The sequence below is a fragment of the Agelaius phoeniceus genome, chromosome 4 (assembly GCF_051311805.1).
Source record: "Agelaius phoeniceus isolate bAgePho1 chromosome 4, bAgePho1.hap1, whole genome shotgun sequence".
NCBI classification, from domain to species: domain Eukaryota; kingdom Metazoa; phylum Chordata; class Aves; order Passeriformes; family Icteridae; genus Agelaius; species Agelaius phoeniceus.
The window spans coordinates 465,929-492,484 of NC_135268.1; the positions used below are offsets into that span (position 1 = coordinate 465,929).

Sequence of the window (26,556 nt, forward strand, 5' to 3'; positions counted from 1 at the left end):
TTAAATTTATAAAATAAGCAAATATAAGAATAGGATGTGTATAAATGCTAAAATATGCATTTTCCTGTGAGCATTTTGGGGACTGGCCATGCCTGAAAGGGGCAGGGCTGCACAGCCCATGTCAGTGTTGGGTGTGAGCACTGCCTTTGAACACTTGTGCCCTCTCTCTGTGCCTCAAGGTCAGTGAAGGACGAAGGCTGGAAAGAGGCCGTCATGGCAGCCTGCGATGGCATTAGATGATCATTAGGGAAGCTCTGTACAGAGAAAGGAGGACAAACAGGGCTCCTGCCTAGCAATGTAGCTGGGACAAGGGGAGCTGCGCAGGTTGGACCCGGAGACGCCCCCTTCACTGTGGCAGTGGCCATGGTCCCAGAGCAGCGATTCACTGCCAGCACCCAGCGCCTTTGGCACCGTGCTTAACCCCGGTGCCCTTCGCCGCCGTCAATTTACTTAATTTCTTCTTTGATTTGTTTTTGGGGTTTTTTCTCCTGGAGAAATTCCTTTTTAAGTAAAACAGCAGTTGCTCCCTATCTTCCCTCTCCTTGCTCCGTGCCATCCCTATGATCGCGGGTCATTTGTTGCGGTCGGTACCGAGCGCCGCTTGCTTACCGCGGGGCAGGTGGGTGTGGGCAGCCGCGGCCCCGGCCCATGTGCGCTCCGCTTTCCCCTCCCGCCGCAGCCGGGTCTCCGCTCCGTCCCCGCCGTGCCCGCGGCAGCGCCGGCCGGCAGCGGCGCCCAGGTGCGCGGGGCGGGGCTGCGGCTCGGCCCGCCCCCGGCACCCGAGGCGGGACCGGGCTCCGCCGCCGTATCCCCGCCGCCACGGGCAGCTGAGAGCCGGCTTCGAGCGCTCTGCTCCGCCACCATGTCCCTGTGCAGGGCCGCCTCGCAGGCGCTGGCCGCCCGCCTGAGCAGGGCTCCTGCCGCCGCCAGCCGCCTCCAGCAGCGTGGTACGCGGGGCCCGGCCGGGGAGCGGGCCCGGGGTGCCGGGACGGGGCGCCCTCCGGGTGGCGGCGGCGCGGGGGATGCGCCCAGGTCGCGGGCGGGGGCGACGCGGGGCCGGGACAGGTGCGGCGGGGGCGGGCGGCAGCCGGGCACGGCTGCTCGGTCACCCGGGGCTCCGGCACTGCCCTCCGCCGGGCAGCCGAGCCGGGCTGGGACCCCCCGCCCCATGGCAAAGCGCTGGCCGCTGCTGCCTTCCCTTCTTTATAAAATAGCGGGGTCCATCCCCCCGGTGGAGCAGCCGGAGCGGCGGGGCCCCGGCAGGGAGCGGGAGCAGACCCGGTGCGCCACAACCATGGCTTTTGGCGCATCAGGGGTTGTGTAACCACTGGCAAAAAAAACCTCTGCAAGCCGCGTTGGGCGATGGCAGCTTGCTGATCACTGTCCTATAGCTGGCTGCCCCAGGGCGGAGGGTTAAGGACACACTGCTGCTGAGCGAAAATATAAATGTATGCAAATCCATGAGGATGCCCGGCTATTGGAGTCTGAGAATTGTGTCATGAGACAGATGATGCTAAGCATAACCTAGCACACGATGGCAATGTTTTGACATTGCGATTGTTTTTGCAGCTGTCAATTGCAATGCTCAGAGCTATTTTATTTTTCATGAGCGCTTTTTCAATGAGACATTTCTCATCTGGGATCGAGTCACAAAATTCTGCAGAAAGCGTTGTTGACCAAGAGAATTAGGTGTGTTTTTCATGGTTCTCTTTTTGAGGTGTACAGATGAATCCAAGACTGTAGTAAGAATCAGTTCATAACAAATGAATGGGTAGCACTGCTGTTACAGTTAATATGTATCGAGTCAGGTGAAAAACTCTGTAGTTCTGCCTCTCTGCTCTGTTGGCCAATTCTTGAGGTGAAGGGTATGCATCAAAGTGTCAGCAGTCTGAGAGTGAAAGAACATGAATTCAAATGAAAAAGCTTTTTAAAAGATTCCCTGTTATTATCCTGAAGAGAGAATTCATTACTTCTGCTGATCATAAGGAATCAGGACAGATAATTATTTTACCTAATTTAGTCAGGAGCTTTTCACACTCCTTTTTTTTTTTTTTAAACATTCCGTAGTCTATATAGACTGTGCCCAGTACTGGGAAGCTGATGGTAGACAGCATAGTTCACAGAAAAACACCTCCTAGGAAGAGCTCAGCCATGGAGCACCACACCCTGTGTTACTCAGTCATAGGATACATTAATATGCATCAACATCTGTTTTTATAACCTTTTTGAATCATCCTTTCCCATACAGAGTTCAGGTTCCATAATTCTTTTTTGTGATCGTATTTTAGCAGCACTTTACATCACTTTACCTGATGGTTTTTGTAGCGCCTCCTCGGCAGATGTCATCTGGGAGTGTTCCTGGCTCTTCCAGAGACAGCATGATGATCTATCTCCTTGCTGGTGTTGCTGCTTTTGGTGGTTTATTTTATGTAAGTGTTTGGGGACGGAGCTGTTTGTGCTTTCTGAGCTGGCGTGGTGGAAGGTGTGTGATGGGTTCGAGTATGGTCAAGATGCAAACCATCAAAGAGCGCAGATATCGTAGCTAAGTGCAGCCTAACTTAGAAATCAGCTTAGGAGGATTTAGTGAAGGTGAAAGCCTATTGCTTGCCTGGTTTACTGTTACTCTGAGAAGTAGTGCTGGGTCACTCCTGGTGGAAAGCATGTTAAAAACTCTGTGAAATTAATGTGTCCAAAGATTGAGTGAGGCACCTGACTCTCAGCCCTCGCCTTGTCTTGTCCACCAGAAACATGAGCAGTGTTTCAAAGGGGGTGAGGCAGATGTGAAATAAGCAATCTGCAGCTGCAAGGGGAAGATACGAGCCTTGTTAATTTGGGCACAAAAAAGGAAGATAACAGCATTAGTTACTTCAAGAAAGCATGTTAAAGTTTTGTAAGCACCTGGTTTTGTTAAGCTTTTCAGTATCCATTCTCCTCCCTGCTTCTAAATGTATGTGATTCTGTGCTTCACATCCCTAAATCCTCCGTTCTATAGCTCACCTCTACCCTCTCCCCCAAGATTTGAGATAGTGCCTAGCACACCCCAGAGACGTAAGTATTTCCCTGTCCCACAAAATAATCCTCTTGAATGGTAAGTAGCTATTTGTTCAAAATATCAAACGCGTATGATTGCATTTCTGGATGAATAGCATAGTCTCTTCCTGTCACATTTTTGCCACATTACAAAAATAGAAATCTTAATGTAATTATCTTTTAAAATGCTGTTTTCAGTTCCTGAAACCCTGCAGCACTTCAAAAGCTGCATGGTATATTGTATTTGCTTTCTAACAATGGAGAAATATGAAATACATAAAGATATTAGTTTAGCAGATTATTAATTTTTTAAACCTTGCTTTGGATAAATTTTATATACATTTTAAGATGGGCAGTAGCACTTGCTGAAAATCCCTTCTCTCCCTCTTCCGTCTTTGTGTTTGGCTAATTTGTAGGGATGTAGCTGTAAACTCAGGTATAATTCCCTTTCAGGCCTACAGAGTAGTCAGTTCACCCCGCAGCAAGTTTGTTGAAAATACAAATATTCTTCCTGAGAGAGCCGAGGAGCAGAAAAGCAATCCTTGGTCAAGAAAGGGTGAGTTGAGCTGCTTTCTCTTGTTCCCTGGGTACATGAGGATTTGGAACAGATTTCTGTATTGTCTAATCAGGCTTTAGCACTGTCCACGTCCTTGTCTGAACTGTGTGAGTGGGTCTGAAGGCAGGGCTGCTTGTACAGTATTGCTCTGTTACAAAGCTGCTGCTGCTGCACAGATTTTGGTCGTGGCCTTAGCGTTCAGGCATTAATCTGGTCTTTGATCCACCTGTGGAGCCTCTTTGAATGGGAAGAGTTGATGTGTGAATACCATTAATTGTATAATGGCTATTTGATTTACTGGAAGCTTAATGAAACTTGACTGAATACATAATGCTGTCAAAATCAATTTTGTTCTTTTGTTTTCAGTGGGGGGAGAAGATAATATCTTTTTTTAGTCAACAGGTTGGCTTCAGGCCACATGCCATCAGGAAATACAGTTCAATAGAGGAAAATAACCTACATTAAAAAATTAGCTTGCATCAATTTTTTGTCCTACAGCTTTGATTTTGTCTTTTCCAATTTGGGGTTAGATGAAATGCAGGCATTACCTAAATGTATAGCAAATCCTTACTTAGCTCTTCATGCTTGAATAATTAGACTGTGTTAGTTCAAATACTTGTAATGGAATGTTGTCCCTGTCTACATCAATTAGTGTTAATTGATGTTAAGTTCACATTAATGTAAAAGGTAGAACTTTGGCAAGCATGGCCTTGCTAGGAAAACAGTTAGGAAAATTTCTTAAGGATATTTAAATATTTTTTTGGTTGTTATTTAAAAGAATTAAGCATTGAAGCCAGAGCGCTTGAAGCTCTTCCTTTCTTTTTTATACTGTTGACTTCTAAGAACTGCTTTAATATATTTGCATGCACACAAAGAATACATTTGATTAAAGTATCAGGAGTTTAAATTTTGTCTTCAGTGTGAGAGCATGGTTTAAATTGTCTGCCTCTATAATTATTCCTTTAGAGGTTGTTAGCCTTGAACTTCTACAACACATGCTTTAGTTTCAGAACATTAAAACTACAGACCTTAAGATTTAAAGTAGTAAAATATCTTAATTTCCAAAAAAATAAAGCAGTTTAGTTTTAAAACTCAATTGTTAAAATAAATGCTGAGAATTCAGCCACAATTTGCAATCGTTCCTTGTCCCTAAAATAGAAAATGTAATGAGGACCAAAGCAGATCTCTCCAGGGACCTGGTGTCCTGCTGTTCAGGACACAAGTGAGGATTACCCTCATTACGTTCTGACTGCCACAGTGGGAGAATGGGGGAGCATTAAGCACACCTTCCCACATATTCCCAGTGATGTCTCTTTTCTCCTAAGGTGCACTGAGTTTTGGCCCTGGCCTCTCCACATGCTGGAGTGAAATACCCACAGCACTGAGTGCTCAGCAGCTGATCTTGGGTACTCTGCAGACATCCCATCACCTGCTGCTTAATAAGTCACATAAATGTCACAACCAGTGGCAGATGATTGCTGCCTCCCTTTTTACTGATAGTAAGAAGTCCAAAATGCTTCTAAGGCCATTCAGTGAATACAGTTGAAACTTGTTTCCTGTATTATTTTCAATATTTGACTTCTGAATAAATGCTCAACCCAGAGTTTTTAGTTGGACTTCTGAGTAGTTCATTCCAATTCACAGTACAAAACCACCGTTGAATCAGCTCCTTTTTTAAACCCTTCTTCATTCCCAGCTGTGTACACCCAAGAGAACAGAACATAAAGAATGAGCATCAGTTCTGTTCTTACTTTTCCTACGGAATCCTCTGTGTGCATTCTCAAAAGAGTTAACATCCCTCTTCCTGCCCTTTTTTCTCCTGTTCCCTGCATAGCCATATTTGTGTGTTTATCTTGTCACAGAGTGTTGGAATAGTATTGCTTTTGCCACAAGTGCCATTGCAGTTTCTTTCCCTGTGCATTCTTTAGAGTCAGTCCTTAATACTTTTTATCAGTAAGCATTGCTGATGAGAGCAGTTAAAAATTGTGTTCTCAAAGTATCCTGATACTTTTTTAGGGGCACATTAAATCAAGCTTAAAATAAGCTCTAAAGCAGAGCTGGTAACCCTATGAAGCGATGGATAGAAAAGCAGTATGCCAAGCAGCATGTTCATGGCATATTTGCTGCCTCTGGTGAAAGAACTTCCTAGGTGGAAGAACTTAATGCTGGAGAGCAGCTCATCAGAGATTCCTTTGATAGGATTTTTGTGATTTCTCATGTGGGAGAAAATTCTCCCCTTATGCCCGAACCCAAAATGTTACAGAGATCTGCACAAAGCAAACAAGTCTGTCAAAACAAGAGAAAGACTCATACTAGGGTTCTTTGTTTATTAGAGGGTCGAAATTATTAATATTTAATTAATATTTAATTAATGATATCAGACATTTAGAAAGAGATCTGATAGCAGATTTTCTGTGGCTCCTTTTAACTGAAAGCTACTCTCAAATTAGGGAAGGATTTAAGAAGTCCCTGGAAGAGGCCTGACTCAAAGTAGCAGTAGAAAATCTGGGACATCATTTCAAATGTAAAATGATGTTTGGCTTGCAGGATGTTCTCCTTGCTTATTTAGTGAGTTTTGTCTTCTGTTTGTTGTTTGTGTCCTTTAAGATTGTTCCTGATTTCTTTCTTTTTTAGCTATGGCTTTTCTTTTTAACTTGTTGCAAGCTGATTCAATCTTTCTAATCTATACTCTGCTTTCACACTTTCCAGACTTTCTAATGTATGCTCTGCTTTTACACTTTCCAGACACAAGGGAAATCTCTTTGCAAACCTGAGGAAGTTAAATACAAAGGACAATCGTGTACCATTGAGTACATTGCAGCCTACCTTGGGATGACTTTGTACCTTCTATTGTAAAACTCCTTTTGTGTGAGACTTTTAAAGAGCTACCTATGTTTGCAAGGCCAAACCATATTGAGCTTATTACTGAATCTGCTTTGTAGGAGGCAGTTCTGAGATGGAGAAGCTGGCTGCTCTGAGTGAATGCACTCTATATTTGACTGTCCAATAAAGTGTACTGAATGCTGATCGTGGCTGTTAGCCTGTTCTTTGTGTAATGAATTAAGGGGGTTTTTAAAACAATGTTTCCTTAAAGGGACATGGTCAGGTTGCATAATGCAAAGTTTTGATATTTACCGAGCAATGAATGGACTTGTCTTGAAACCTGAGCACCAAATTATAGGCTTTCACTGGCATAGAAATGAAACTGATCTGTTTGGTTTTTAAACAGATACAAAAGAATCAAACAAACTCTGACTATGTCTCTTTAAGCTCTTTTGTTTCAATTCTCACATGGTTTACACTTGGTTACAAACTTATTTCCAGTTCTATTTTTTTTTTTTGCATGGTGAGTTGGTTCTAGTGGTGAACTTGTGATGAACAGTTGGTGTATAACTTTTCCTTTGTGAACTTGATGTCAGTGCATGTTTGCATGGTGGTTTAGCATCTCTGTTGCTTTGTGCTGTTAGTTTTTCATGACTTGTCTCAGCTGAATTTGAAGTGATGCATGACTGGAAAACACTGTTTTTCAGGTTCTAAGGAGTTGGACCCATAGTGGTGTAAACAAGTCTTTAAAAGGGAGTTGTGAGTTGTAAAAAGAAAATAGTCAGTCATAAGTGGCCATATATCTAAAAAAGTGAGCTCTGACCACTGGAAATTAGCAAGTTATTTTCTTACCTATGTAAGACCAAATGTCTTGTTCCCCACGTGGTAATTCCACAGAGCCATGCTCCCTCTGGCACCTGTGTGTGTACCATCACTGGCCCTTCAGCAGAGGGCTTGGAAGCAACACTTGACACTGTCCTTTTTATCCTTCACTGCACCCCCAACACCTGCTTTAAGCCACAGCTGCTTTTCTTACCACACTGAAATGTGTAATGAAATCAGTAATGAAGAATATGGTTTCCTCATCTTATAAACATAGCTTTTTTATGCCACATTAGACAATATGGGGGATTCATTATTGATCTTTTCGTCAATTCTGATCCCAAATCTTAGCTTTCCACTTCAGATTTAAATGAGGATGATGATGATGATAAAAAGTATTTGGTGAATTTTTTTGTTGCATGCATGCATTTTACTCTCTTTACTGTATTGAATAAATCCTTAGAAGGTGATGCAGAAGAGGTGGAGGAAGTCACTGGAGCAGAGAAGACCCCGGAGGAAGCTGAGGCAGCAGCTGCTGTGGAACCTGCAGCACAGGAGGAGAGTGCTGGGCCCACAGCACAGGAGGAGGCTGCTGGGGTACCCCCAGGAGCTGGAGGGGAGGATGACTTACTGCCTCCAGAGGAATCCCATGCCATGGAGGAAGCACAGCAGGAAGCTGCTGCTAATTCAGAAGCTGATGCTAATTTGGAACTTGCTGATAATTCAGAAGCTGCTGCAGTTCAAGGTTAATTTATGAATGTAGTTTTTGAGTGTGTGTGTGTTGTGGGTTCTGAATATGTCTGGATATGTCTAAAACACAGATCAAACTGAGATTAAAAATATTTTGACTGCTAATCCATGGGCGTTTATCACAGTACCATCAAAGGCATTAGCAGATTTGGAATGATTCTCACTTTTTTCTTGGTGACTCCAGTGAGGAATGGATGCATCTTAATTGCCTTTTTAACAAACTTGAGAGATAGTGCAGCACTTCTAGTTGCTGAGTTTATGAAAGGTCTGTGTATGAATGTGATTTTAATTCAAATGTGATTAGTTCCTGTGCTTGTCTCTGAAACCATCTATTACAAATAACATTTTAAAACAATTCTTAGTCTGATCTGCTGTAATACAGTTTATAGAAAGTAGAAGTGAGTACCTTGGCTGTGATTATTACTGCTTACATATAGAAATATTTATAAGGTAGAAGTTAAAATACCTAGAGCCCTAAAAATTTCCATTTCTATGGAATATGTAGACCACTTCATTTTGAAAGGAAGTAGTCTGTTTTATGTTAAATTTGGTGAATTAGAGCCATTAAGAGATATGTTGAAAAATGTATTGCAGCATTTTTTGCTCTAGAGAGCAATTGCAAAATTTCCCTTTCATTTCCTAAGCACTTGCTTGTGTCTGGAGGTGGTTGTGTATTCCTTTGACAGTGCTTATCTATGAATAACTGTCCATTGTTGGATAAGGTAGGATCTTCTGTATGGTAAATATTCCTGCCATTTTATTGAAGAGGCTCTTCCCTGAGAAAGGGCAGCTGGGATCTTCCCTGTGAAACATGGTGTATAAATTGATTAGATATTAGGCATAAAGTATTTCTTGTGAGGGTAGTGAGGCATTGGAACGGTTTCCCAGAGCAGCTGTGGATGCCCCACTGTTGGAAGTGCTCAAGGCCAGGTTGCATGGGGCTCTGAAGAACCTGGTTTAGTGGAAGGTGTTCCTGCCCATGGCAGATGGTTGGAATGAGATTTCATTTAAGGTCCTTTCCAACCCAAATCACTCTGTGGTGATTCTGTGATTAAGTCTGAGGATCTCATTCTGGACATGTTGATGCCATGTACTTCTGATCACTATTTGATAAGAAGAAATACAGCTTGTAATTGTTAGTTCCTGCTGGTATTTCCTGGAAGTGGAGCAGCTCTTTAGAAATTACTGATTTCTAAGATCTAGTCCAGACTTGTGTTATGCTGGAAGTTGTAAGGGAGCCTGAGGGTCATCCCAGGTGCCTCCTACCAAACCTTGCTGCGGTGGTTTTTCTTGGCTGGGTGGTAAAGCCAGCAGAAACAAAGCTTTGGGATGTAAAATGGTCAAGAAGTTGAAGCCAAGGGGCGCTCTCCTTGCCTGATCTCTTGGGTGCTCCTAGGATGTTAGAGCTTACTCCTGAGCCCAGCTGTCCTGTGCCATGGAGCCCAGTGCCCATGGCTGTGAGCAGCTGCTGGTGACGGGTGTGACCAGGTGGTGACCCTGGGGCCCTCCCCGTGGTTCACACGAGGTGACCCCCGTGTGACCCAGGTTCTGGCCCGGGAGGCTGGACAGGCTCAGCACTCCCTGCTCCCTGGCCCGGCTCCCCTCGCCCTGCTCCTGCCTGCAGGAGAGCAGCAGCGCCCCCAGGGCAGCTCTTCCTGAGCTCCTGCCCATGGAAGGGAGGCCACCAGCAGCACATGGCCCGACACACCGGCCCAAACCAGCGTCCCTTTCCTCTAAGCTGCATTAGAACAAGGTTCCATTGGCATCATGCTCACAACAAGGTGAGGGTTTGTTTCAAAAGGTCTCTGCTTTCTCTCTGCCACTCAGTTCAGTGTCTACTTGCAGCCAACAGCTATTGGGCTTAGAAAAATTCTAATGAAAATCCTTCTGGATGTAACTTTCAGTTTTGGACTTAACCATCTTTATCATTCATGTTATCTCCATTTAGAGGGAAAAAGTAGCATAGCTCTACTTGTACTGAGGTAGAGAAGATTTTTCTTTCAGAACTTTGGAAAAAAGTATATATTTAAGTAACTTTAACTAGTTTTGTTGGCAACTTGGTGTTACTTCTACAGATGAAGGTGTAGGTGTTTTTATTGTTACCAGTGAACCTCTGCTTTTTCAAATGCCTTTGTCTCTTCTAATCTATAAAGCTTTCAATCCATAAAGCTTTCTTTAATGTTTGGAGGTGCAAGCTGTGAAGGGATGCTTGTCTCCAGCTCCTGTATACAGAACATGTAAATGTATCATTTTACATGGATGTGCAGAAACCCCCCCACCTAAACCAAAACAGATACCAAACAAACAAACAAACAAAAAACCAACCCAACCTTGGAGGCGGATGCTTAATACTGAATCAGGATCATTTCCATTTCAGACAGCTAACAGTGGTACCTGCCTGGAATGTTCTCCTTGCCTCAAGTTAAGCAATTTACAATCCACAATTCCAATCTGGAGTTCTGTGTAATACTGTTACCAGAATAAGTACTGAACTATGTTACTCTGTTCCCAGGGTTTTAACTTCCTCTAAATTCTAATTCTCTCTGCCTTTTTATTGCTTGAGCTGTCGTTCTTGGTTACTGGTTGAATTCCTGTTGTTCTCCTTTCACAGTGTTGTCTGTGTGTGGGACCATAAATTAAATTTTTCTTCAGACAAACCAAATGCTGTAAAATTCACCGATTGGCCAAGTGCTATTTGGATTAGGGATCTGTGACTTCTGGTGTTTGGGTTGCCACCATAAATTCTTCTCCAACTCTGGTATTGAGGCTTGAGGTTTTGGCATTATCAACTGAAATAAGAGAAGCAATTAGCCCCAAACTGTGCTTTTCCAGATTTCTTCCTGACTTCTCTAACAGGATTTTTTTCTATTCTTTAAAGTATTGCAGGGCACGGTCTGTGTTTGTTATTCCCAAGGCCATTTGAGTGAGTGCCTGGGTCTGGGAGGATTAGTGTGTGAATGTGCCAGTGTTTTCCATGCTGAGCTCCAAACACACTGCCATGGCAGCTGTCTGCAGCCTAGAGAAACAACTGGAGGCTGCTCTGCTCAGGAGCTGCTGCTCTCCGGACAGGACTTGTGCTGAGCCCATCATACAGTGATGCCAAGCACACAAAAGCACCTGATACAGTCAGTGCTCTCAAATTCTGGGTGTGCTGACACTGTTAGTACTTAGAAAATTACTGAGGAGTCCTCAGGGTGGTCTGCAATTGCTCATAATTATTCAGAGGCTTTCAGAATGATGTTGCTCAGTAGAACAGGCACACCATTCTAGGCATCTGTTTGTGTGAGGTGGAGGAATGAGGGCTTTTTACTGATTGTGATTGGCTGATCTAACTAAATTAGGCCCTAAGAAGTTGAATTATGTAGATATTATCATATGGGGCAAGTATCTGTATCTGGAACTTGTGTTGGGTAGTTCTGTTTCACATTCATCGCTTTCTTTTATCTGTCTCTTGGACTGCTGCACTTATCTGATTGCCATACATTGGCCACTAGTCTCTTCTTCTTCCTCCTGATTTTCCTTCATAAAACTGAGTTTTAGATGAGTCATCATAACATAACTGGAAAATCTCTGTTGGAAGAAAGTGAGCAATATTTAGGAAAAAAATTCTGTAAAAGCTGTGAGCATTGAAGAGCTCACAAGAGTTAAGAGTTGAAGACCCCAGCCGGTCCAGGGAGAGTCTGTTCAGTTTTGATCAGCTTAGCCAAAAAGAATCTTACAGTGTGCACTGGGCTGGGGAGGAAGATTTTGGTAAAATGGAAAAACCCCTGGAAGTTCCCAGCTGGGTGCAAACAAATAAGTGGGAGAGAAGTGCCTAAAATAACTGTCTTCCTATTTGTCTGTTCTAGAACAAGGGGAAAAGTGGCTCCTCAAAAATGGTGGAAGGACATACAGTGAATAATAATGCCTAAATGAATGTCACTATTAATGAGAAAATAGATGTACTGCTTTTAGTATTCATAGCTCATTGTCAAGACTTAAAAAACCCTTAAAATAACTTTATGTATTTAAATTGCAAAGCAACAACTCACTTTTTACTATAAGATCTGTTAGCATTTAATTTACTGTACATAGTATTACCTGTGTTTGAAATTTTCCTGTAAATACAACAATCACAGGAATACTGTTGGTCTCCTCATTTAGAGAAAAGATGGCAACAGGGACCCCTTGCTGTTTTCCCATGGTGGCAGTTCAAACCAGAATGGGAACGATGGGGATTTTGGAGTTAATTTTTGGGCAATGTTTCCTGTAGCAGAGAAAAACATCCTTTGCAAACAACAACTTTGCTCCTTTAAAAACTGTGGATACAGTGGATAAAACTTGGTGCATTACTTTGTATGAGGAATGTTAAAGAAAATGTCTTGATTAGAAGTGTTTTTAGAATTCCCAAAGGGTTTAATACATCAAATTATTGGGGTGTTTTTCATACACACGGTGCATATTAACTTATGCTAGTTTTCCTTGTGAGTCATTCCAATCAGTAACTAAAGATTGTTCAGTGTTTAAAACAAACAAACAAACAATGTGAGTTGCTTCTCATTGCTACAGTTCCATGCTACAGAATATAAACCAATATTCCTGAAATTTGTGAGGTATTATAAACTATTCTGGATTAATGTGACACGCACTGTTATGCTTCTAATGTGACCATAATAGGCATCTCTGAATCTTTTTCTAATCATTGACTGCAGAGTAAACTCTCCTCAAGGGAATCTTCTGGTCATTAGTAGGAACTAATGAGGCTTTTCTTGGGAACTGGTGACCTACATCAGACACAAACAACCTGAGATGTGCTTGGCTCATTGAACACGTTTCTCTTTCTCTATGGAGTGGTGACAATTTTTATTCTTCACAATGGGCTTCATAATGCCATGGTTTAGGCCCTCAGCTGGACCTCATGATCTTTATCTGGCTTGCTTGGGGATGGTTTGCAAAAAGGAGAATATGTCATATTTGTGTGGTGGCAGGTTTATTAGACAGCCCAGCTTTCCTTTGCTCATCAGTTTCCCAAAGACCTTGGGCTCTGAGCCTTTGGTTTGTGTTCATCCTGTGCAATAGCTGGAATGCCAGAGGGACTAAACTCCTGATGCCCATGGGCTGCCATCACCACCTCAGGATTTGGAACAATTTACCTTTCCATTTCCCCTCAGGCTGATGGAACCAAAATACATGGAGTTCCTCTTAAAGGGAATGACAGCTTCTTGCTGCTACTGCTGTGCTCTCCCCTAGATCTGAGTGAGCCAAGTACCCCTGCTTCCCGTGCTCTGTTTTGCAGGTCTTCTCAAATTCTTGAATTACTTTTCCAACGTGACAGAATCTGACTCTTTAAAAGTCAATTCTACTTCACTGCCAGTTTTCCATTAGCAGGTCTTTAAACTATTAAAATGAAGCAGGAATATTCTGCTCTGCTTATCTTAACATTTCAGGGGGCATCCTGAGACCTTCAATGTACCTGACTGAGGAAGCTTTCTGTAAACAGAAGCATCACATTCTAATGTAAGATGGTCCCTAAAAGACTGTAAATTAAAGACTGTTTCTAATTTCACAATTAAAGTTGACTTTCCCCCTTCTCCCTGCCCACCTTTGGAATTAGTGTGTGACACTGGATATGTTGCAGGCAGCTTGAATTATCAAAGCCTTGTTTTGCACTCCAGCTTTGGTTTGCGTGCTCCAGGTGGATTCCATTTGTATGATGCTGGCTAACTTGTGTTATTTTAGCTTTATAAAACCAAATTGTTCTGCAAAGAATATTTTTAAAGTAATTGAACCTGGTGTTTGGCATTACAGATACCAGCCTCATCTTGACTGCCTAGAAAAAAAATTGATCATATGAAGGATACTGCTTCAAGTAAAGTGATTCACTCAGAAAAGTGTATTTTTAAATATCTTTAAAAATTGCAGGATACCACTGCCTGTTTAATTTTTTGTTGTTGTTGTTGTTTCTAAATGGAAAGATCACTTTTAAATGAATCAAAGAATTAGGATTAGAATCAAAATATGTTAGCTTTAAATGGGTTGGTAAGGAAATGCAAAACTGAGGGAAGAAATACAGGCTGAACTCCTGAGCAGGCTGGGTTATCTTGTATAACCTCGTTATAAAACTTCTGTCCTGCTGGAAGGAGTCCCCACCTCTCCCCAGGCAAGGAAAAGACTGAATACAGCTTTCATTTTAAAATCTGGAACAGCTATCTTCTTATTCTCTATTGTAAATCAGGAAAATGTACTTAGAAAACCACTTGAAAATGCAAGGTACAAGTTTAAGATCCAGTAAGATTAAAAAAATAACATACAAATCAGTTTGTATCTTCCTTGTTTCAAGGTCATCTTATATCATGTTTTCTGCTAGGTTGTAGGACATGACTGCCATTGTAAGCTGGCCAAATTTTGCACTAGGGCTTTACACCCCAGACAGAACTCCAGGCTGTTTCTGCATAAAAACTGCCCCAGGAAAGCTGGAAAGCTTGGTTTAAAAGCTTGAAGGCTTTTGGGGAAGAGGCTGTGCGAGCAGTAGGATCTGGGCTCTGGAAGCCAATGCGCTTGCATGGGGTTTCCTTTATTATTAGCAGGAGAAAGTCAGCCTGGGCGTGCTATTTTTTATTATCAGCTGCAGCAGGGATGAGTCAGTCACACAGGGCACACAAGTCCCTGCTTATCTTGTCACTCTGTTCTGCTGAGCTCACAAATATTCACACAGTTCAAAGTGACCATCATGAGCATGCAGAATCCCTCTGCATATGGGCTGTTTTCTGCTCTAACTGCACAGAAGTGTATAGCTCTGCACTCACTCTCAGGGCTGCAAGTTCAGTGCTTGTAGAAATCGTCCTTAAAGACTGCAGGAATTACTGCTTTACAGAGGAGGCAGGTTTTGGTGCGTTTTCTTTCACTGAAATGATAGGGATAGTTTTCTAAAAATGACATTTCTAGGTGAAATGTTGGATATTGTGCTAATAAGCTACTGGAGCTTCCTAAATCTGATGCCTTATTAAAAAAAACAACAAGAAGAAAAAAAAAAAAAAAAAAAAAAACCACAAGACCCAAAAAACCCCAATTAAATGCAAGCTTTCAGAACAGATCCACAATTTTCTTTTGTCTGTAAAATCAATTTCCTGTTCTGTATTTGTTCAACTCAAGCCAGATATGTTTCCAGCACACAAGTGGTTTGATATTGCATTAGGTGGATATGTAATGCTGCCCAGTCACGTTCTGTTCCTGCAGGTGCAATTTGGGAGGCTGCATTTCTTCTCCAAATGGTTATCCCCTAAACAGAGGAGCTAAGGGCAGCCTGGGCATGCCTGCAGCCCCCCTGGGCAGGAGCAGGACATGTTTGGGTTGGGATTCCCTGTGAGACATCAGCAGTGGGCACTGCACAGATGTTCTGCACTGCTGGTTGGGCAGTGTGTGTATCTTGTGGCTCTGCCTAACTTTGGGCATGCTTGCCCTCAAAATCCCTGCTGTGTCCAAATCCTGAGTGCTTTGGCACCAGCTGTTGGTGCAACACACACAGTCCCGTGGCTACAGTTAGCAAATGTGATCACTTTGATTCCTCTGAGGCTTTCGGTTCTTTTATATTGCCTTTTGTTGAAATCACAGCCAAGTTAAGGTCCTAATTCAGACCTGGAAGAGAAAAAAAATAAACTTTCAGAAAGAAAAAAAATATACACAGAGGGTGAGGTTTTTTGCTGCCAATATAACACTTTGTATGAAACTGTGAAGTAATCCTTCTGTACAGGGTAGAGTAATATTCTGTGTATTCTGTAGAGTAATAGACCCTGCTAGGATGGGGGGAATCACAGCACACCAAATGAAGCAGGAAAATTGTGAAGCCATTTCACTCCAGTGCTTTTGATGGAGGATATGTGTGGGCAGGGGCAAGTTTCCCCCAGACAATTAAGAAGGAGCCCAGTGAGCCCCACTTTTGTGGATATGAAGGGAAACAAAATAATTTTTTGGCAGGCTTTAAATTGTATGGGTCAGGATGGAATTATCCCTTGACTGAGATCTATTTGGCAGGAATGCTGCAAGTGGGTGTTTTGGTAAAGATGTCAAGGAGCTGGAGTGGTATTGTTCTATAAGGATAATACAGCAGCTGGGCATTCAGTGGAAAGCATAACATTAAACACCATGTGTCCTCATTGCAGAGAAGCAGTTGCACAATTCAGATTGTTTTGTTCACTTACAGCCAGTGGAAATTGTAAGAAATCTGGCATAAATGGACAAAATGGATCATAATCATCACTGCATGAAAAAATGCAGGGACTTCGGGTTTTCAAACTAATCATCATTCAGGAAACAACACAGAACCAAGTGAAGATGCTGTAACTCCTCTACAAATATTTTGAAAAAATAAAGAAGCTTAATATTTTAGTATTTGAACTAACAAAAGTTAGGAGTGATTTTAGTTACATCCGTTATTTGCTGCAGAGTTCATGAAAGGCTTATTAACAATGATTTAACAGACAGAAAATCCTTCATCCAAGGATTATGGAAAATGAGTCACCATTGTACCAAGCAGAGATTAAAGTATCTTGTATGAAATAGGGTGTTACTGCAGGATTTTACATGGAGCAATTGCAAGAGATTAAACTGGATTGAAAAAATATGAAATGCATGCAGATTAAAAAACAAAAGATAGAGGGTGTGAATAGCACTGGGAAACAGGGCAACACAAAGGAGAAATGCCCTATTCTGTCACACTTTGTGCCACCAGCTCATCAGTGAGGCCTCGGGCAGTTTGTCTGATGTTCCTCGTACAGAAGGACCCCGCAGGACAGTCCCACATCTGAGATGGGCAGGGGGTTCATTGTCAGCCTGCCGGGGCATCGTTCATCTGGCTTTGCCCTGGGATGGCAGCAGTTCCCTTGGACAGAGAAAGATGCGCTGGCCTTGGGATGGGACGCAGAGCGTTTGTTCCAGGACGTGTCCAAGGCACCCAGAAACAGGCCGAGATTGGTGCTGGTGTCAGGTGAACACTCAGGGCAGCCATCGGGAGGCCAGAGACTGCTCCCTAATCCAAAACACTAGAGGACACTCGGACAGTATGCAGTATGGCAAAGGTGATCCTCACCAGGCAGGCTGAGACTTTGCTGGAGACAAGGCCTGAAGGAGAGGGACCCAGTGTGAGCTGCCGTGAGCGTGGACATGGCACCAGCAGCTGCTGCCATGGTTCTCCCCCTAAACACCTGTGGCACCTGGAAGGGGGCTCCAGTCACACTGCTCAAGGAACAGATGGCACAGCCACTCCAGTACAAGATGTGTGCCCTAACCGAGGGCAATTCTGTGCATGAACATACTGCACCCATTCTACAGACAAACACAGGTATCCAAAATGCAATGCCTGCCACAAGACACTTTGTGTTTCAGGCAGTGACAGCTACTCCACAGAGACATGGATGAACACCTTGGGAGGAATCCACATTTTTTGCATTAGATTGCCTTTCTGATTGCCATAAAGAATAGTTCAGACCAGAGACAATTTTTTCAGTAGAAGTGGTTACTATTTGGTTTTAAGGCAGGTATTCATGTAGAAGACAAATAAACACAATTCCCATCCAAAGGAAATGAGGTTTTATTAAAAAGCAGAAAAGACCATGGTGCTCCCTCTAGTTGCCTACTGATCTACTCTTCTTAGTGCAAAAGAAATTAGAATACTCACAAGGAAAAAAAAATTAAATACTATCAGCCAGAGAAAGAACTTTTGGTAATATAAGCTGAATGTTTGATGTTACAAACTGAAACCCAGCAGCTTGTTACCATAGCAAATATATGGCATTACATCAAGTATTGCTTGCTGTAAAATATCCAAAGTTCCACATTTCAAATGTACTATTTCTATTGCATGGCTTTTCCCTATAAAGGCAAAAGTGCCAATTCCTGAGCATTTCTTTTCCTGTTGCTTCTTCAAAATCCAGAAAGCATTCTGAAAAGTAAAGTGAAATAATTGATGTTCAGAATATACTGTATTGAACTAGCTGTAAGGTGATATTTGGGGGAATATATGGGATGCTAGCTCTATAAAACTCCTAAAGAAGCTGTTTAATGGACATGTAGCTTGGTGTAGGATGAAACAAGACAGAGACAAACCTCTGACGGAGCAGTTAAAGCGTGTGATGATGGAGATCTCTGACAGGAAGAAGAACAGGACACGAGAGAATTTACTCCAGTAAAATTTAACATGCAGCTGCTGGGTGATGGGTTCTCTCTATAGAGACTGCCTACTAGTAAATATTACCTGTTAGAGGCTTTTTATAGAGACAGACTGCTTTATGCTTAAAGGAGTATTGGAAAATGGCCAGTTGGCCACTGCAGCCTGAATTGCAGCCTGAATCTTCAGCCTGATGCTAGAATATTTTTACATTAAAACTACCCATGTTGTCTTTCCAAGGGTATCTGGAGTGTAGATGTAATGTCCTATGAATTAGACAGAAATCAGAAAACAAAGCAACAGTATCTACAAGAGATATTTTATACATTAGAGAATATTTGCCTATGTCTATATACATGAAAATAGTTCCAGTTTATAGGTTTCTGCTCCAGGGCTGGAAAGAGGCAGACTTTCCCTGGAATTCCAAAGTTTTATTTGCATGACAAAATTTAATCGTCTGCTAGATCCTGCTGTGTTCAGCCACTTCAAGCATATATGCTGGGCAGGTACTTCATGCTTTGTGAGCCTTGGTTGCTCACCCTCATTTAGGACTGTGAATGGAAAGAGAAGACAAGGATCTTTTAAGTAGAGTCTTGGGTGTTGCACCTTCTTCTGCCCACGAGGAAAACTTAGTGACAAGGAAGGAGTAGCCCCAGCAGCCCCAGAGCTTTCTGGTCCACACTCAGAGAGCCAGGACAAGGATGCTGAGGAGCTGTGGTGAGCCTCAGGGGGTGCCAGAGTCCAGCTGGGTCTGAAGTGTTGGTGTCTGAAGTGCTGGCAGCTGTGTGCACTGAAGCAGCTGCAAGAGCATGCAGAACTCGAGTGATGCTGTGTGGCTGCCCGTGATGGCTGTGTTGGGCATCACAGCCTTAGCAGAAAATCCAGTTTTCAAATTATCTGTGGTGCAGTAGAAGTAGGTTGCTAAATTTGGTCGTGGCAGTGTGGTGAGCTCAACACCCTGCTCAGTGAGTGGCTGGATGTGAACTTCATCAAGAACAAAAAATTCCCCTTGTGCTGCATATAACACATTTTATCAACATCTGTCTTGATTTGAAAGACAGAATTTTCCTAAATTGCATTGTTGTAAAGAAAAATATAGTGCATGTGGTATGGATAAAGCTTGCAGTGCTTTGATGCAACTATAAACAATCTGATATTGCTTTTGAAGCTGAATGATGTAATTGAATGCAAAGAAAAATGTGTGTTAGAATCATCACTGTTGAGATTTTAAGCAGGAGTTTAGAAGGTCTGGCCTCTAAACTCTTTTAAAATTAGAATTAAAAAGATAAAAAGAAAAATGCCTGCATACCTAATATAGCTTTGTAAATTCTACCCCTGTAGTCCAAGGATATTTTGGACTAAGGGAACCAACTCAGTTGACTATTTGCCATTGAAGAAATAATTTCCAGTGTTTCTCATGGGTGTTCTGTCTCCATTTGCAGTTTCTGAGGAGGAGAAGACAGCTGAAGAAGTTGCTGAAGAGCCCTAAAGGTACACAGTACAGTTGCAGCATGTGGTTTTCTGCTCTTCACCTATCTTGTGTTCTCACTTAGTGCCAGTTGCAGGATGTGGTAAATGGACATGCACTGTTTTGGTGAATTTGTATTTCTGCTCTCAACAAAAAATAACTTTATTGAAGTATTTCTTATTTTTTGGGAACCACTGCCGGCATCTTCAAGGGGCTAGGGAGCAAACCCTATATAAATTGTCACAGTGTGTGTTTATTTATAGCTTTATCTTAGTCCCATGCAAACTGGATAAAGACCTGAGAGTTGTAGCTTTCTTCCAAGCAAAAAACATCCTTTGGATATTTGGTTTAAATTATGTGTGGCTACTGGACTTCTGGATTATTGTTCTATACAATAAAGCAATAGCCCCCTGGACTGTTTTATTTGAAATAATTTTTTTCATTATTAGTCTCTCTGCACTTGCAATTTGTGCTAATGAAAAATTCTAAATATTCTTTCTATTTTGCTAGTGTCTTTCTCATGTGGCTTTATTTATTATTTTATTGTCAGAAAAGTTGCAAGCGTGTGCCTCTCAAGGTTTTTATTTTTGCTCAAATTGAAAGCTAAGAGTACCTGAGGGTACCACATCAGAAAACCAAATAACCAAGAAATTCTTTCTGCTCTGGAACACATAAATGCTGTGGTAAAGAGAAGGCAATTGAGTTAGGTATGTTTGTTTTTCCTTGTACACATCTGACAAACCCTACAAATTGTTGCTCTTCCAGATTTTGATTTAGACAACAAATACCATCTATAGCCAACTCAATTAATGAAGGCAGAGACGGTAACTGAAAAGGGTGGGGGTGGCAGGGAAGGCAAGCTGTAGGAAACATCTCTGATGTAACAAATTGAAAATAGATGAAAAAATAGATTAATCTCCTACTAGTGTACAGGTTCACTCAATTCTGCTTAAACTGCTTGGACTCTTTTTGACAAAAAGATTACTTTTTATGAGTATAGCAACACAAGTTTACAAAAGGGCCTCTCACTGAGTTTCAATTTGATCTTGTTGGCAGGGGGAAAATGATTGATGAATTATTTTACTATTTGGGGCTGGAAGATTACTGGTCATTTGACCAGTTTGCAAGTCTCAAACCACACTGCATTCCTAGTCAGGAAATAATTTTATGGGGTTTTTGGTTTGGTTTTTTTTGGGGGGGTTTTTTTTGGTGTTTTGATTGTAAACACTTTGGAGTATGAAGCTCAACTCTGACTTTGCATTAAAACACATCGTACTTTTTAAGGAATTCAAGGCAAAGAAAATGAAATTAAAAGAATGTTGACATGAGAATCAAATCACTATCTAGTGAAAAAAAAAACACTTTGAAAAAAAACCAACTGATTATTTGGTGAAGGGATAGAGGGAGCAGTAGTGGATTACATCCTCAGATAAAGCCCTAAACTGATGCTCAGAGCATGCCTGAGTCAAGATGTTCAGCCATTCTACTGAGTGTGGCTATTGGGCCCCTATTGATGCTGCTGTGGAACTACTTGTGTCAGTAATCTCAGCACATACAACTGGTTTACCTTGGGCTTAAATTCAAGCTGTAACTATTTGTAGAAGTCCAGCATGCAGGGGAATTCACTTATGCCTGAGCAATGTGGATGAACGTGAACTCTGTACTCCATTAACTGTAACCTGCAGTCAAATTCACAGTGTGCTTTGAATGTTTGCAAAGAAAATCACCTGCTGAATGGTGTCTGTTGCTAAACACCATTTACTGTTCTTTCCTCTAAATCAGATTTTTTTTTTTCTTTTTCCCCAGTAAACAGTGTGGACGCCTTTGGAAAGTTTAATGCAAATATTTGTGGCAATCGACCAGCTGATTCCTGTGTGAAACCTCATTTTCTCTTCCTTGAAGGCATAAAAGAAACTGTGCAGTTTGTCCTGGCATACATTGGTCATTGTGGCCAGTATTCAGGGCTGCAAGAGATGCACTGTGCTGCCTAGAGAAACGCTTCTGTGACTGACACCTCTGCTGTAGAGAGTAGCATCCAGCCAAGCCACTCAGCATGTCCTAAACACATGTGCTAAGAGAAGCAGTGTGATGCCAGATGAACTCCCTCTGTGTCATTGTCCTCCTGGTGTGTACATTGATTTCTTACTTTTGGTCCAAACTGTTGTGCATAGTTATACGTTTGTAACATTCCGTGCTAAAATGCAAGCAAAAGGTTTTAAAATCAAGCCAAAATATTATAAAAGTACCTGTTAGCATTTTTAAATTAGATCACAGGGAAAATAACAACATATTTGCTCCTGAGTTTGGATTTGTGATTGTGAGCATAGGACATCTGGCTGCACATGACCTAATTTTCCCCCTGCATAAACATTCCAGATGCTCCCATTCCTTGCACAGTAACATCCAGGAGTAAACACTTTAGGGCTCCTGCTTTGGGAAGAAAACCTGTTTGCAAGCAGTAGCTGTAGGTACTTGATAGCCTGGCAATCAAAATAGCACTGATGGGCATTGTCATGATGTATCAAAGTGGTGGCTGTCTCCTGCCTTGGGTGTGCTGGCTCTGCTCCTCCCACATCTCATGCAGCTTACTGTGGTCTCTCTGTGCTGCCCTGTCTTGGCAGTGGCACGTAGTGGCAGTGTAACAACATAAAAGTTTGCTATAAACCTTCCAGCTGGCACAAACCACCAGCCCCTTAGGCCATGGCACAGCCTGTCTGCCTGTCTCTAAGCACTTGCACGCAGAGAGCAAAATCCCTGCGAAGGGCCATGCAGCAGGTGCTCAAATGGACAGGCATTCTTAGGGACTAAGAAAGAACCAAATAGCTAAATAACCTTGTTTTCTCAGCATTTGCTTCATTAAAAAATACAATTATTGTGAATAACAGGTGTGGATGCCGCTGTGCTCCCAGCCTTCCACCGTGCTACGTGCATGAGCGTGCATCTGAGAGCCCATTGCAGCCATCACAGAACGGCAGTGGCTCTAAACCACAGCCAAATAAGGTATATTAGGTACTATTTGTATAGAAAGCATGTTTCATAAGGCCTGTCTGACTCTTCTCTTCAAGTACAAGTTTGGAAAATGTTGAAAGAGAAACAACAGCATCCTCCTACACATGGCACAAAGCAACCCGTGCTCCTTCCCCCACCATAAAGCAAATTACAGTAGTGTTCCACCAAAGATAGAGCCTGTTCCTCCTGGACCTGCTTAGGGATAACTGGAATAATGCAGAGGCAAAGGAGGCTCCCGAGCTTCAAGGAGACAAACCACAGCCTTCTGCTTAAAGGGTAAAGCCTCTGTGATTGAAAGCAATCTCTGTAGACCAAGCTGCTGGAATAAAAATCTTAGACTGATATTTTGTTGGACAAGAGTCTATATTTGTCTTGTAGATTAAAAATGCTGTGATGGATGTACACACTTAAATGTTCTATTTCTTCATTTTCACTAATTCCTAGTACAAGAAGCTATTTTACCTGGATCTAACAGTAGGGTTTCTGATATGGTAAGCTTTTCTGAATGGCTCTTTATTTCTGGAACTGCTCTGGTCCATGGCAAGGAATGTTAGCCCTCTGAACAGCTGCCTGAATGACTGAATCACAAACTATGGTTTCCAAAGATGTTTGTCCTTTCAATCTCAAAAAACAGTGAGAGTCCTAAAACAGCCTGTACATGCTTTATGCCAGAGTTCCTCTTTTTTTACTTTTGTTTTGTTTAGTTTTTTTTAATTAAAAAAAAAAAGACATGCAGAACAGCATGGTCTGCTTGAGCATTTGAATATTTTAGAGTAACAACAGTGATATTTTGCAATTCGCAGAGGTCTGGCCATTGTTGATTCAGTCTTGCTACTATGGAGTCTGAATACCACATAAATTAAAATTTTTCTGTCCTTCACTTTCAAAAAGTGAATTTTTGAGTTGCTACACAAAGGCTGTGATGAACCATGGAAAATTTTGAAAGGAATTGTTGAAATGGATCATAAAGGAGAGCAATGCCACAGCAGAGAACAGACACAATACAAGACTAAAGGAAAGGAGATGGGAGGAAAGGCTTGGTCTTGACAATACACTTCACAGGCCAGAGCAAAGCTCGAGATTCCAGAATTTGTCCAAACACACGTTGCTCCTTTGCTGTCAGGAGCTGTCTGTAAAAACAGCTGGCAAGGATCTTCACCTGCCTTTAGTGCCAGTTAGCCCCTCTAGCTCACCTCTCTGCAGGATCACAGCCTGTTGCTGCTGGCAGCTGTTCACAGAGCTGGAAATTCTGGAGATGGCAAAGTCCATCTAACAATTTCATCTTTAGTTTTTGCCTGTGTTGCTGTAGGTACAGAATTTCAACGTTATTTTCATTTGCTTCTTTAAAACATAAGACAATTACAAAAAATCATAATTCAAACTGCAAGCTTGTACTCAGCACTTAGAAAATCAGACTAAAATACTTTGATCAAGATTTCTTATGTCTGTGCAACAGGCTTTGATGATGTGATACTACTTTTTTTTTTTTAATTTGTTCTTCTGGAAAAGAAAAAAAAACACAAAAAACCCAAATCAAAGACAAAACCCCAAAGAATTCCAACCCAGCCAAGAATGTGCTGTGATTCTTTTCCTCACTTGGTGGGCTCTTTCTGTCAAAAATTTTGAGCCAATTAGCCACCCCAACTTCTGCTTTGCCAGGCAGGTGAGAGGAACACACAGTTCCAGCTGAGTGAAGAATGAGGAAATCAGTAGCTAAAGTAAGTTACTTGTAGTGTTTGGCAGCATGTAAGGAATGATGATGCAGCTCTGTGGCACTTCTGTGGCTGCAGTCACCTACTGCAGGCGCTGTTTTCTCCCTGTGCGTGGTTTGGAAAGAGCGGAGAGGAGAGCTGAGAGGACAGAGGCACACAGAGGGTGAGGGGACAAACAGGGGCAGAAGGAATTTTATGTCAAAGGGCATTGGAGCTCACTTTGTGCGTTGCCCATGGGTTGGCACATTTCCCCGGAGTGCCATCCCTGCTGTGACACGGATAATTCTGTTCTTCAGAAGGGCATTACTTGGTTGTGTGCTTTTCTTGCTCTGCTCACCTGCTGCAGGAGATGGAGGCTGTGCAGGATGATGGAAGTTCATTCCATTCCCAAGCAACAGGCATCAAGCATCACCGTGGGTCATTGGATTCTCCTTTATTTGGGATGCTGCAGGAGATTTTGCCTCCTCCAGCTTTACTGGAGGGGGAAAAGGGCTAAAACTAGGTTTCTGTGCTGGAGTTACTTCTGCTAGTTGCTTGAACTACAGGTAATTAAACAGTGTGTTGAAACAGCATGGTTTGCCTGTGGTTTACTGAGACAAACCAATTTATTTTTTATTTATGCCTCAACATACGTTATAAATCCATTTTATGACATGGGGTTGATGCCTCAGGTTTTAGGTTTTATATTTTTCAGATTCTGTGCTGCTTTAGTGTGTGGGTCTGGGCTTCATACAAGGGGATGGTGAGCTCTGTGCACAGAGCAGGGAGACAAAACAGCTCCTTCTCTAGTTGGGGACCAAGGACAAATGATCCAAATCTCAGCCCAAGAGCACAAACACCGTAGACTGAAGAGAGAAAAACAAGGATGGGACTCCATGGGCTGGAGCTGTAACCGGACAATGAACTCCAATATGCAAATGGACCAGAACTTATAAAAGTCAGAGACCCCGTGACTGGTTGTCCATTTTTGTGACCATTTTGGGTTCACCTGGGGTGCAGCCCTGGCTGGGCTCTTGTGCTGCCCAAGGTGGCTCCACTGAGGCCTCCTAATAAGAATAAAGGAGGCTTTATTCTTCAGCTCTGCCCAGTCTCTGTCCTAGAGCAGCCTTCACAAGGCATCAGGGTGTAAAATACCAGAGGGGCTGTGCCCATGTGTGGAGCCTTAACACCTGCCACATGCAAAGGGCAGCAGGGACACGTGAGGGGGAAGGGGACCGCCGACATTGCAGACCCTAAATGGACAACCCCCTTTGGAAAATGGTGTGAAGCCCTGTCTCTGAGGGAATTCTGCCTGACAGCCAGTCAGAGCAGAGAAAGCTCCCATGAACGGGCTGCAAGCCAGTTACTGACCGACCGACACCCTCCTGGGGTGGGACACACCTCCAGATACCCTGAAAAATGCCCGGGAAATCGGGCTGTGGGAGCAGTCTAGCCCATAGAAGCATTTACACAATTTGCCCTGCCTTTTTGTTCTGGTTTCTTGGAGGGAGTGGGGTCTCTCCCAGAGGCTGAACTTGTTCGGCTCCCCTCTCTGGCACACGTGCTCCATCTGCTGAGCATCCAGAGTGTGATTGATGAATAATGCAGTGGTTGACTCTCACAATTAAAAGGCAAATATTATGTGTATGTTAAGAGAAGTTTTCTAGATTTTTAGTTATGTTTTACCCCCTGTCCTAGGTTACAATATTGAAATATATTCTCTTCCCATCCTCAAGAGCTGCTGAAACCAGGATGGGCATTGTTCCTTCCTTATTCCTGTTAGTGGGCCCATCCATGCCTTTCCATATGACTCAGAGATGACTCCCTCCAGGAGCCATTTCTGTTTCATGGACCCACCACAAGGCTCACAGAATGGTAACAGCCCACTGTGAGATGCTCTGCCCAGGGGGAGGAGCTGAGCATCCCCACCTGGACATAATCTGGGCTTTGGGGCAGAACAGTCTGTCCTTCCACTGGATTCCCAGAGGAATGGCCTTCTTTTCCACTGGATCTTCAGAGGACAACTGCACCCTTTCTACAGGATCACTGCCGCAACAGAGCCACATCTGCCACTGCAGGAGGGCTGCAGCCACCATTCCAACTGGGCTGCCACCAACACCCTGACCCACGGGGTCTCAGGTGGTTCTCTGACTTTTTCAGTGGTTTTTCTTTTGTATTATTGCCATGCATTTTGGTTTTCTTTTCCCTTTTCCTAATAAATTGTATTTCCTACTTGGAGTCTCTCTCTGGTTTTGCTTTCAAACCA

General features: G+C 42.7%; 1 protein-coding gene across 1 annotated transcript; it reads left to right on the plus strand.

Moving 5' to 3' along the window:
* Window positions 1–742: 742 nt before the first annotated feature.
* MGARP (mitochondria localized glutamic acid rich protein) lies at window positions 743–23,005 on the plus strand. Its single transcript, XM_077176663.1, has 6 exons — window positions 743–947; window positions 2,326–2,429; window positions 3,484–3,586; window positions 7,695–7,976; window positions 19,565–19,613; window positions 21,397–23,005. Exons 1-5 carry the CDS (start codon window positions 863–865, stop codon window positions 19,609–19,611), a joined length of 621 nt encoding a protein of 206 aa, XP_077032778.1. The 5' UTR covers window positions 743–862; the 3' UTR covers window positions 19,612–19,613; window positions 21,397–23,005.
* Window positions 23,006–26,556: the final 3,551 nt, after the last annotated feature.